General features: G+C 36.7%; 1 protein-coding gene across 8 annotated transcripts in view; it reads right to left on the bottom strand.

Annotated features, from left to right (window-relative positions):
- The window catches only part of DLG2 (discs large MAGUK scaffold protein 2), a 1809506-nt gene that overhangs the window by 1450605 nt on the left and 346136 nt on the right, over positions 1–12765 (bottom strand). For all 8 annotated transcript variants that reach the window (XM_044753763.2, XM_070490530.1, XM_070490528.1 and 5 more), the window contains exon 4: positions 2251–2346. In XM_044753763.2, coding sequence (XP_044609698.1) covers positions 2251–2346 — 96 coding nt within the window. The remainder of the gene's footprint in view (positions 1–2250; positions 2347–12765) is intronic.

Below are 12765 nucleotides of genomic sequence, written 5' to 3'. Positions count from 1 at the left end.
TCTATTTATACAATATAATTTATTGTCTGCTATTGACAGTCATAGAATGATTAGACTTTAGATGTGGAAGAATCCTTAGGAATAATCTAATCTAATACCCTAATTCTGAAGATGAAGAAGCCAAAGTCCAGTGTCATGTTTATTAGATCTACACAGTTGTGATTTCCAAATTGTGATTTACTGTCAACAACCTTTGAAGAATGGCCTATGAACTAAACAGTTTCAACAACAGGTTCACACAATAATCATGACTCTTCTTTTGTTTGTTACATAATTAAGTTTTTTCTTAAGATAATTAAGAAATTCTCACTTTATGCTTATTTTAATTCAACCAGAACTTATTTTGAACAGTGACAAGTAGAAATCAGTCAACAAAGCAGGAGCCTCTTCTTGGCCAAGTGATTTCCAGGGAAAAAAAATGTTATAGATTCTTAATTACGTAATATGGGCATGAATTCAAGAAAAACCTAAGAACTATTTGTAACAGAGTCCACCACCTCAATAAAATAAATATAAGACTTGCAATTCGTTTCAACAGAATGAAAATCTACTATTCACCAGGCAATACTAAACATGTTCATCTTCAGGATCTCATTAAAGTCTCATAACTAGCCTATCAGATAAAGAAACTGAAGATTTTAGAGTTTAAATAGCATAGGCTAGCAATATGTTTTCCCATGATAAAAACACAAAAGTTTCCCTAACATATTTGCCAGCACTTATTTAATTTAGCTGCTGGACAAGTTGGCACATTTGTATCCTACTACAGCCTGATGACTTCATTTTCAGGAAGCAAAAATACAAATATCCTCTTGGACAGTCAGGAAGTCTGAAGATTTGTTTTCTAAGTATTCATGAACCCAGTACGGATGTCCACTCTCCCTCTCCTCCTTTGGAGAAAAACAGTGCAGCTGCCAAATTAGATGACTTCCTTTCCTGGAAGCACATTTAGCATATTATAACAGTCTCAAATAGTTTAAATAACAGCTTCCATGTTAAACGAAAACATTTTTCAGCAGAGGAGACAATGGTCTTTTATAGAAGTATTCTATAAACTGGTGACTAGTTAAATTTGTCTCTAGGTTCCACGATTTCCTTAAAAAGGGAAGGACAATTCACCATACAACCTTTCTTATTTTAACAAAATTCCTCACAGTAATGATCAAAATTCATAATTGGGATTGACTCAGAACTCTGTCCAAATCCCAAGACCAAGTCAAGAGCAGGAGGCTCAATCAATTGGCAATGCCAGAAAATCAGTCCTAGATATAAATGATACTCAACAGAGAAATTGTTCCTTTACTGACGTTTACCACTCATTGAGTATCAGTAGACATATCACCCTATATTTGAAGGCAACTTGCAGGCCTATGCAGCCATGAAGACTGTCTCTGCTTGCTAACAGAAGATTTAGAAGAAAGACAAGAAGAAACACCATTGAAGGTATATTTCAAGGAGTCTCAAAAAATCCAATTCCTGTGAAATAATCTCCCAAAAGAATTTTATGTATGCTTTAAATACTTAATCCATGTTCATAAAAATAATATTTGTGATTTATTTTCATTGTTTTCATGATTAAACTTGGTGTTTTTATTAATAAAGTGGAGAATGGAACCCCAATTTATATCACTGGGCCAAAGCAAATAAAGATCACTTTGTGACCACTGATCAGAAATAAATTAAATCTGAGTTGCCGATTAGTAAAATACTTGTACTTGGAAATACACATACTTTCCCAGGACTCAAGTTCTTCTTGATTTCATCATACAAAGCACTATAATCTCTTTAACATTACTCTGTAGATGATTGATTTTGATTTCCTATCTTGAATAAATACACATGATGACAATCATAAAAAGAAGTATGGCTGAAGTAGTTTTCAGATTGCTTAGGGGAAGGTATTGCCAAAAAAAAAAAAAAAACCACACCCCAAGAGGACCAGAAAACCACTACCAAAGGTAGTGTGACAGTTTTTTAGAAGGCCTGAACCAGACAAGAGAAGTGAAGTAGCTTACAAAATGGTTGTGTGATCACCAGCAACTTAAAAATATACATCAAAACACAGAAAACAAAATTCTCAAAATGAAAACACACAACTATTCAAAATGATACACAGTCCATCTCAGCTCAATAACAGGAAGACCCAATACGCTGACCAGGCCAAAGCCAGAAATTAGGTTATACGCCACAGAGTACAAAACATATCTTGCCCATTAAACACAGAAACAAAGAAAACACTCTAACACTTACACTTGTCTTTTTGTCAGTTGCATTCTCAAAACACTGATTGTCTTTATTTTGCTCAATACATGAAGCATTTTCCTTTGGTCCACTGCAACCTGTAAGCTAAAAAAAGTTTAAAAAATCAATACTTTTTGCTTTCTGCAACATGAATTAAATGTTTTTCAAAATTTTAACATGCACATTAAAATATCTGAGACCTGAATAAATATTATTAGATATTGCTTATCGCAGTTTTAGAATATGAATGCACTGTCTAATCCATCTTTCTATTGCTCCCAAAGAGAAAACATAAAATGGGACAGTTATTCAAAGGCAAGTTTATAAATTTCAAAGCTTTTCACCAGGGAGTGTTGAACTTGGATTATTCAAATGTAAATTGAAGATCTGGTAAAAGCTGAACATGGTTAATGGGAAGATCAAGATAGAAGGGTTGATTTCATCTTATATCAGTTCTCATACTCACAGGAATATCTACTCTATGGTACCTGTTAGAGCCTCAGAACAAGCAGAGGCACTGAGTGCCTTTGTTCTGGACTATCTTTCAAGAATCTTTGTATAATTACAGCTTTGAATGATAGAAATAATGTCTACTTCCAGAGCAAAGGATAGGTTTGCTTACTGACCATTGTAAAAGATTTGTGTTCCCTAAATTGAGAAATGTTATTCTCCATTGTGTGTGAATGTATCACTTGGCCATCTTTGCATCGATGCCATGTAGGAATTGGGGCTTGAGGAACTGGTTCAAGAAAATGCTGTCTAGAGGTAGAGTGGAAATAGATCCCAAAGTGAAGGGAGCAATCAGGGATCCTGTCCTTCTTGAGATCTAAGGCTGGGAGAGCCCCTCTCTGCCTCCTGCTGCACACCAGTGGAAGGTGGGGGCTTGGGGTTCAAGACGATGATGTAGGAAGATCCTGAACTCAACTCTTCCCATGGACATACTGCTACATGTGAAACAGTTTCCTTTTAAAAAAACCTAAGGGCTGGCTGAGTGACAGTTACAAATTGGGCAAAAAAAAAGAAAATCACACCAGAGCAGGTAGGAGAGGCTGGAACACAATCTTGCCATAAACCCCACCCCCAGAGTGGGGACCTACGACCTCTTGGAACTCAAAACCCAAGCTTCTCCCTGAGGAACAGAGGGTTCATATCCCATATCAGGCACCCCAACTTTTAAGACATGCACTTGGGAGATGAGCCCCCAAAACATTTAAGTTTCAAAATCAAAGAGGTGCCAGGCCCAACACCCACAAGACAGTAGAGATCTGAGAAACACCTCTTAAAGGGTTCATGTGCTTGGACTCACACACCCCAGGGTCCAACTCAGAGGCAGACTATCATGCCCAGACTTAAAGTGAAGGAAGCTCATTTGCTTATATTAGAACCTTGGCCTGAGGGCCAAGCATCCAATTTAACACACACATCTAAGAGCCTACTGAAACACTCCAGGGACAGAGGCTGGCAGGTACCATCTTTGTGCTGTCCCTTTGCTGTTTTCCAGAGCACCAGTATCTCCCAAAAGGGAGCCTTTATACACATCTGGTGCCCCAATTTTTGTGGCTGCTTCCCAGGGGGATGCCTCTTGATTGCCTGGCTGTGGAGGTGAGGGGAACTTGCATTCCTGGTCACATTGGACTGTAATAATCAGTATCATCCAGAAAGGAGCTCATACACCTGTCTAGAACCCTGATTTTTGTGACTGATGCCAGGGGGCACCTCTACATGGCCTGGCTCTGGTGGCCAGGGAGGCTTACACTTGTGGGTCCCACAGGACAATAACTAACAAAAAAAGAGTTTTTAAATAGCTACCACCCCGAGGGTACAGCAAGAGGCAATAGACCTAGGAGTTCAGTCTTTCTATAAAGGGGACCTATTTTGCTAATCATCATGACTGTGGCCTGGGAAGGCAGGCTTCTAAGGCATCTAGGGGCTGACTGTAATCCTTTCCAGAGACCTCAGAGAGCAGCGCTATCTTTGAGCTCACCCTCTGCCTTGCTCCAGAGCACCAGTGTCTCCTGGAGGGGAGCTTTACATGTATCTGGTGCCCAGGGGCTACCCCTTGGATCACCTGGTGCTGAGGGGTAGAGGGGCTTGCATTCCTGGGTCCCATGGGACCATGGCAATTGTAGCAAAGTGGCTTCTTTCACAGAAAGACTGGAGGGTGTGCCAGACAGCAAACTGAGGCACACCCTCCAGTCTCTCTGCAAAAGAAGCCACTTTGCTTGCCATGGAGCTTCAGACTGAGGGGCAGGCTTCAGTTTTGGCACACATTGAGTGGCCTATGGAGCTACTTTAAAGGAACAAGTCTATGGGTGCCATCTTGTCACTATCCCTTAGCCTTGCTTCAGCTCACTGGTATCTCCCAGAAAGGAGCTTATACACTTATCTGGAGCTGCGAATTTTGCTATTGCTACCCAGGGGACTCCTCCAGATCACCCAGCTCTGGTAGCCAATGGGCCTTGTGCTTGCAGCCTCACAGGACTGTATATATTTGCATACTTTTAAAAGCTGCTGCCTGAGGCTCTGGCTTCCAGTCAGCCAGAATCTAAGTGCTGAGATCCTCCCCTTTGGGACACTGACAGGTCTTGGCACATCCTCAACCACTGGGAAATATTAAAATATAATAGGCTGCTTGGACAAGCACAGAGGTTCAAGAGATGACTAAGAGGTGGGGCAGGGCTAAAGGAAAAGGTTCATCTCCTACCCAAGGCCACTCCTTCAAGACTGGCAGAGGGGGTTCTTTCATTACTGTATAGAAACCAACAGAGAGAGTCAATCAAAATTAAGAAAAAGGCCTATGTTCCAGATGAAAAAAATAAGATAAAATCTCAGGAAAAAAACCTTAATTAAATGCAGATAAGTAATTTACCTAATAAAGAGTTCAAAGTAATGGTCATAAAGATGCTCACAGAACTGGGGAGAAGAATGACTAAACACAGTGAGAAGTTCAACAAAGAGATGGAAAATATAAGGAAGTACCAAATAGAAGTTATAGAGCTAAGAATACAATAACTGAACCAAAAAATACTCTACAGTCATTCAATAGCAGGTGATGAAGCAGAAGAAAGGATTAGTCAACTGAAAGACAAAGCAATGGAACTCACCCAATCAGAGTAGCAAAAGAAAAAAGAATGAAAAAATCTGAAGATAGTTTAAGAGAGTTATGGGACCACATCAAACAAATTAATATTCACATTATAGGGCTCCTGGAAGGAGAATAGTGAGAGAAAGGGGAAGAAATCTTATTGAAAGAGATAATGGCTGAAAACATCACCAACTTGGGGAAGGAAATAGACATCCAAATCCAGAAAGCCGAGAGAGTTCCAAATAAGATGAACACAAAGAGACCCACACCAAGACACATTATAATTAAAATGTCAAAAGTTAAAGACAAGAAGAGAATATTAAAAGCAATAAGACAAAAACAACTTGCTATGTACAAAAGAACCCCTTAAAACTATCAGCAGATCTTTCAGCACAAACTTTGCAGGCCAGAAGGAATTGGCCCTATATTCAAAATGCTAAAAGAAAAAACTTCCAACCAAGAATGTGCTACCTAGCAAAGTTATCATTCAGAACTGAAGGACAGATAAAGAATTTTCCAGACAAGCAAAAGATAAAGAAATTAATCACCATCAAACTTATAAGAAATGTTACAGGGACTTCTTTAAGCTAAAAGGAAAGGGTGCTAATTAGGAACAAGAACTCATATGAAAGAATAAATCTCAGTGGAAAATTAAATATATAGTAAAGGTAGTGGATTAATTACTTATAAAGCTGGTATGAGGTTAAAACAAAAAAGCAGTAAAAGTAACTATGATTACAATAATTAGTTAAGGGATACACAAGATAAAAAGATGTAAAATTACAGGCTGGCCCAGTGGTGCAGTGGTTAAGTTCACACATTCCACTTCGGTAGCCTGGGGTTCGCTGGTTTGGATTCCAGGTGCAGAAACTCTGCATCACTCATCAAGCCATGCTGTGGCAGGTGTCCCACATATAAAGTAGAGGAAGATGGGCATTGATGTTAGCTCAGGGCCTGTTTTCCTCAGCAAAAAGAGGAGGATTGGTGGCAGATGTTAGCTCAGGGCTAATCTTCCCCCTTCCCCCCAAAAAAAGGATGTAAAATGTGACATCGAAAACATCAAATGTGAGAGGAAGGAGTAAAAATGTTGAGCTTTAGAATAGGATCAAACTTAAGTTATTATCAACTTAAAATAGACTATTATAAATATAAGTTGTTATATGTAAGCCTCATGGTAACCACAAAGCAAAACCTGTAGTAAATACACAAAACATAAAGAGAAAGGAATATCAGCATACTACTAGAGAAAATCATCAAACCACAAAGGAAGAGAGCAAGAGAAAAAGAAAGTAACAGAGAGAAATTGCAAAAACAGCTAGAAAACAATTACCAAAATGGCAACAAGCACATACCCATCAATAATTACTTTAAATGTAAATGGATGAAATTCTTCAATCAAAAGACATAGAGTGGCTGGATGGATAAAGAAACTAGACCCATCTATATGCTGTCTACAAGAGACACGTTTTAGATGTAAAGACACACATAGACTGAAAGTAAAGAGATGGAAAAAGATATTCCATGCAAACGGAAACCAACAGAAAGCTGGAGTAGCTACAGTGATGACTGTAAATATTTATACACTCAACATGAGAGCACCTGAATATATAAAACAAATACTAACAGACCTAAAGGGAGTAATAGGCAACAATACAATAATAATGGGGATTTTAATATCCCACTTACATCAATGGATAAGTTATCCAGACAGAAAATAAATAAGAAACATCAGCCTTAAACAACTTGTTAGACCAGATGAAATGAACAGATATTTACAGAATATTCCATCCAAAAGCAACAGAAAACACATTCTTCTCAAGGACACATGGAACATTTTCCAAGATAGATCATATGTTTGATCACAAAATAAGTCTTAATAAATTTAAAAGGACTGAAATCATATCAAGTATATTTTTTTACCACAATGGTATGAATCTAGAAATTAATTACACAAAGCAAATTGGAAAATTCACAAGTATGTGGTGATTAAACAACATTCTACTGAAAAACTAATGGATCAAAAAAGAAACCAATGGAGAAACCAAAAAATACCTTGAAACAAATGAAAACAGTAATGTAACATACAAAAATATATGGGATAAAGCAAAAGCAGTTCTAAGAGGGAAGTTCATAGTGATAAATGCCTACCTCAAGAAACAAAAAAAGTCTCAAATAAACAACCTAACTTTACACCTCAAGGAACTAGAAAAAGAAGAATAAACACAGCTCAAAGCTAGTAGAAAGAAGGAAATAACTAAGATTAGAGCAGAAATAAATGAAATGGAAACTAAAAAGACAATAGAAATGATAGATAAAAATAAGAGGTGTTTCTTTGAAAAGATAAACAAAATTCGGAAATCTTTAGCTATACTCACCAAGAAAAAAGACAGAGAACTTAAGTAAATAAAATCAGAAATGAAAGGGGAGATGTTACAACTGATACTACAGAAATACAAAGGATCATAAGAGACTACTATGAACAATTATATGCCAACAAATTGGACAATCTAGAAGAAATGGATAAATAGGTAGAAACATATACCCTACCAAAAGTGAATCATGATGAAATAGAAAATCTGAACAGACCGATTACTAGAAGGAGATTGAATCAGTAATCAAAAACCTCCCAACAAACAAGAGCCCAGGACCAGATGGCCTTGCTGGTGAATTCTACCAAACATTCAAAAAAGAATTAATATTAACCATTCTCAAATTCTTCCAAAAAATAGAAGAGGCAGGAACTCTTTCAAACACAATTTATGAGCCCAGAATTACCCTGACACATAAACCAGACAAAGATGCCACATAAAAAGAAAATTACAGGCCAATATCCCTGACGAACACAGATGCAAAAGTCCTCAACAAAATATTAGCAAACCAGATTCAACAATACATTAAAAGAATCATATACCATGATCAGTGGGATTTATTCTAGGAACGCAAGGATGGTTCAACATCCTCAAATCAGTCAATGGGATATAGCACATTAACAAAATGAAGGATAAACATCATATGACCATCTCAACAAATGCAGAAAAAGCATCTGAAAAAATTCAACAGCCATTTATGATAAAACTCTCAACAAAGCACATATAGAGGGAGCAAACCTCAACATAATACAGGCTACATATGACAAGCTCAGAACTAACATCATACTCAACAGCGAAAACCTGAAAGCTTATCCTCTAACATCAGGAACAAGACAAAGATGTCCACTCTCACCACTTTTATTCAACATAGTATTGGAAGGCCTAGCCAGAGCAATTAGGCAAGAAAAAGAAATAAAAGGCATCTAAATTGGAAAGGAAGAAGTAAAACTGTCACTATTTGCAGATGACATGATATTATACATAGAAAACCCTAAAGAATCCATCAAAAAACTGTAAGAACTAATAAATGAATTCAGTAAAGTTGCTGGATACAAAATCAGTATGCAAAAATCTGTTGTGTTTCTTAACACCAATAACGGAAGAGAAATTAAGAAACCAATTCTATTTACCACTGCATCAAAAAGAATAAAGTACCTAGGAATAAATTTAGCCAAGAAGGTGAAAGACCTGTATGTTGAAAACTACAAGACATTAATGAAGAAATTGAAGAAGACACAAATAAATGGAAAGATATTCCATGCTCAAGGATAAGAAAAATTATTATTGTTAAAATTTCCATACTACCCAAAGTGATATACAGATTCAATGCAATCTCTATCAAAATTCCAATGGTATTTTTCACAGAAATAGAACAAACAATCCTAAAATGCTTATGAAACTACAAAAGACTCTGAACAGCCAAAGAAATCTTGAGAAAGAAGTACAAAGTGGAGGCATCATGCTCCCTGATTTTAAACTATATTACAAAGCTATAGTAATTAAACAGCATGGTATCGGCATAAAACCAGACACATAGATCAATGGAACAGAATAGACAGCCCAGAAATAAATCCATGCATATATGGTTAATTGATTTACAACAAAGAAGCCAAGATTATACAATAAGGAAAGGACAGTCTCCTCAATAAATGGTGCTGGGAAAATTGGACAGCCATATGCAAAAGAATGAAACTGGACCATTCTCTTACACCATACACAAAAATTAGCTCAAAATGGATTAAAGACTTGAACATAAGACCTGAAACCATAAAACTTGTAGAAGAAAACAAAGCCAGAAAGCACCTTGACATAGGTCTTGGTGATGATTCTTTGAATCTGACACCAAAAGCAAAAGCAACAAAGGCAAAATAAACAAATGGGACTACATCAAACTAAAAAGCTTCTGCACAGCAAAGGAAACCATCAACAAAATGAAAAGGAAACCTATTGAATGGGAAAAAATAATTGCAAAACATATGCATATCTGATACAGAGCTAACATCCAAAATATACGAAGAATTCATACAACTCAACAGCAAAAAAAAACCAATCTGATTAAATAATTGGCAGAAGACCCACATAGATATTTTTCCAAAGAAGACATATAGATGGCCAACAGGTACATGAAAAAATGCTCAACATTGGTAATCATCAGGGAAATGCAAATCAAAACCACAATGAGATAGCACCTCACACTTGTTACAATGGCTATTATGAAAAAGACAAGACATAACAAATGTTAGTGAGGATGTGGAGAAAAGGGAACCTTTGTGCACTGTTGGTGGGAACGTAAATTGCTGCAACAACCATGGAAAATAGTATAGAGGTTCCTCAAAAAAAAAAATAAAACTAGAACTACCATATGATTTAACAATTCAACTTCTGGGTATTTATCCAATGAAAGCAAAAACACTAATTCAAAAAGATATATACACCTCCATGTTCATTGCAGCATTATTTACAACAGCCAAGATAAGGAAACAACCTAAGTGTCTACTGATGAATGAATGGATAAAGAAATTGTGGTGTAAATACACACACACACACACACAATGGAATAATATTCAGACATAAAAAGAATGAAATCTTGCCATTTGCAACAGCATAGATGGACCTTGAAGGTATTATGCTGAGTGAAATAAGTCAGACAAAGAAAGACAAATACTGTATGATCTTTCTTACATGCAGAATCTAAAAAAAAAACGGAAGGAAAAACAAAGCTCACAGATACAAAGAACAGCTCGGTGGTTGCAAGAGGTGGGAGTGGGGGGGTCAGAGAAATGAGTGAATTTACTTATTTTTAGTTTAAATAAATTGAATAAAAATTTTTAAAAAATACTGTTTAGGTGCTGCTATAGTTGCAAATAATACAGTCCTTTGTCCTCATCCTAGGAGTCTTCTGACAGTATCCATAAAACTGTGGCAGAGTTCTTGGCTTAGAAGTAGGGTAAAAATCTTAGACCTTTCACAGTTGATAGTTGCAGTGACAAGGATAAAACGCTGACAGAGTAATGGTTTTCTGGAAGAGAAAGGATCAGGGACTTATAGCCTGACGAGAGGGATTTCTGGGACATCTCTGGGAATTGGTAGCAAACATGTTGACCAAATTCTAAGTTCAACTGCATAATAATGGTCCCCTACATTTTTTTTTTTTTTTTGAGGAAGATTAGCCCGGAGCTAACATCCACTGCCAATCCTCCTATTTTTGCTGAGGAAGATTGGCCCTGAACTAACAGCTGTGCCCATCTTCCTCTACTTTATATGGGGGATGCCTGCCATGTCATGGCTTGATAAGAGATGCAGAGGTCGGCGCCCGGGTCCAAAGTGGGGACCCCTGGGCTGCCGAAGCCGAGTGTGTAAACTTAACTGCTACATCACTGGGCTGGCCCCAATCATCCTCCACTTTAATGGCTGTTAATGAAAGGGAATTTACAAAGTGGTTGCAGGTCAAGTACTGAGAAATAAACTCAGCTTAAGAACAATTTAGAATATAAACAAAATGAAAAATGAACTTAGCATTATGTATGTTTGCATAACCGGATAAGACAAATCCACTCAACAAGATTTTAAGCTCCTTGAAGGCAATGAAGGTACTACTATCTTTGTATCTTTTATGTGCCTCAACAAAATAAATGAGCATAGATATTTATTGAACTATTTAATTACACAATGTTTACACTGTGTCCTGACAAATATTTACCAACTTGACTTTAAATGTATTCATCTTTTATATATACCAGAAAAGTTTCTATTTAAAAGAATCTTATAGCGATTTTTTTTAAAAATCTGTAATTCTTCTGTAAGGTAAATAAGCACTCAAATGACTTAATTGTTTTGTGGATTTATTCGTTTGGTTTTTAAACTTATTTTACTTGTTCATTTCTTTACTTATTTATGGTATTTTGCTCGAACCTGGAATTTTTTTCTTTGAAAATTAATGTCAGTACTGGTGCGCATACTGCACAAAATCTGTGTCTTTTCAAGAACCAAAAGTCTTATAAACTCCAAAAAGTGAGCGAAACAAGCTCTGCAATGCCAGGCCACTGGGAAGCGTTGCCCTCTGCCATCCTCTATGAATGTGAACTGCACAGATTAGCCCGGGGCCCGTCCTAGCTGTTCTCTGGAATAGTCCAATCCTATTAATATTTTCTGGTCTCTACATTTATAAAGCACCTAGTTTTACTTCAGTTTGTAATAACCTCTTCAGATATAAGAAACCTTGCAAACTACAGAAGCAGTGTGGTTTGCACTGTGAGACTGAATACTCTTTCAAGTCATAGCCAACAAAATGATGCTGCCTTACAGACTCTACCTCAGCATTACAAACAACAGATGAATTTAAACAAAGTTGTTTCTTTTACTGAGAGAAGAGTAAACTCCCTTATTATAGCCCTGGAGATAAATTCCTCAGGGTTTCTTGAAAAGTTGGACAGGGAGAAACAAAACTAGGTACTACCTAAGAGGTTAAAAGAAGAGAGGACCAGTTTTCAAGAAAGGTCCTCAGCCTATTCATTGATTCAACAAACATTTATTAAATTCTATTACATGCGAGGCATTGCACTAGGTGTTATGGGGAAAGCACAAATAAGATGTGGTCTATAACCAACAACAACAAATTTAATGTAAGAAAGGAAATAAGATATATACCAAACTCATTATAAAATTAGGTAGAAGGCTTTGAATGTCAAAAAAGTACAGATAAAGTGCTCTGGAAATTCATAGGTTCAGTTCAATAAACATTTAAATAATGCTTAGTATGAGAGACCTTTAAGGAACTCAGAGTGAAGTACATGAGACAATTATATAAACTGATCATCTCAATTCAAGTTTGAAGTATTAGAAACATGCAAAGAACGCCATGGTAAAACAATTTGAGACATTAGCAGGGCCATAGAACAACAAAACAAAATTAGGTAGCTACTGAACTACATTTATTTGGTGTTGCTGAAGCATGAGGCAAGGAGTTGTAAAAAATAAAATAGAAAAGGCAAAGCGGAAGCCAGTTTAGGAGGGTCCTAGACATTAAGCCAAAGAATTTAGATTACTTCATAAAAAATAGGGAAACAAAGA

Source organism: Equus asinus, chromosome 20, assembly GCF_041296235.1.
Source record: "Equus asinus isolate D_3611 breed Donkey chromosome 20, EquAss-T2T_v2, whole genome shotgun sequence".
Classification (NCBI taxonomy): domain Eukaryota; kingdom Metazoa; phylum Chordata; class Mammalia; order Perissodactyla; family Equidae; genus Equus; species Equus asinus.
Note: the sequence above shows the minus strand (reverse complement) of the source record. Positions and strands in the feature narration are given on the sequence as shown.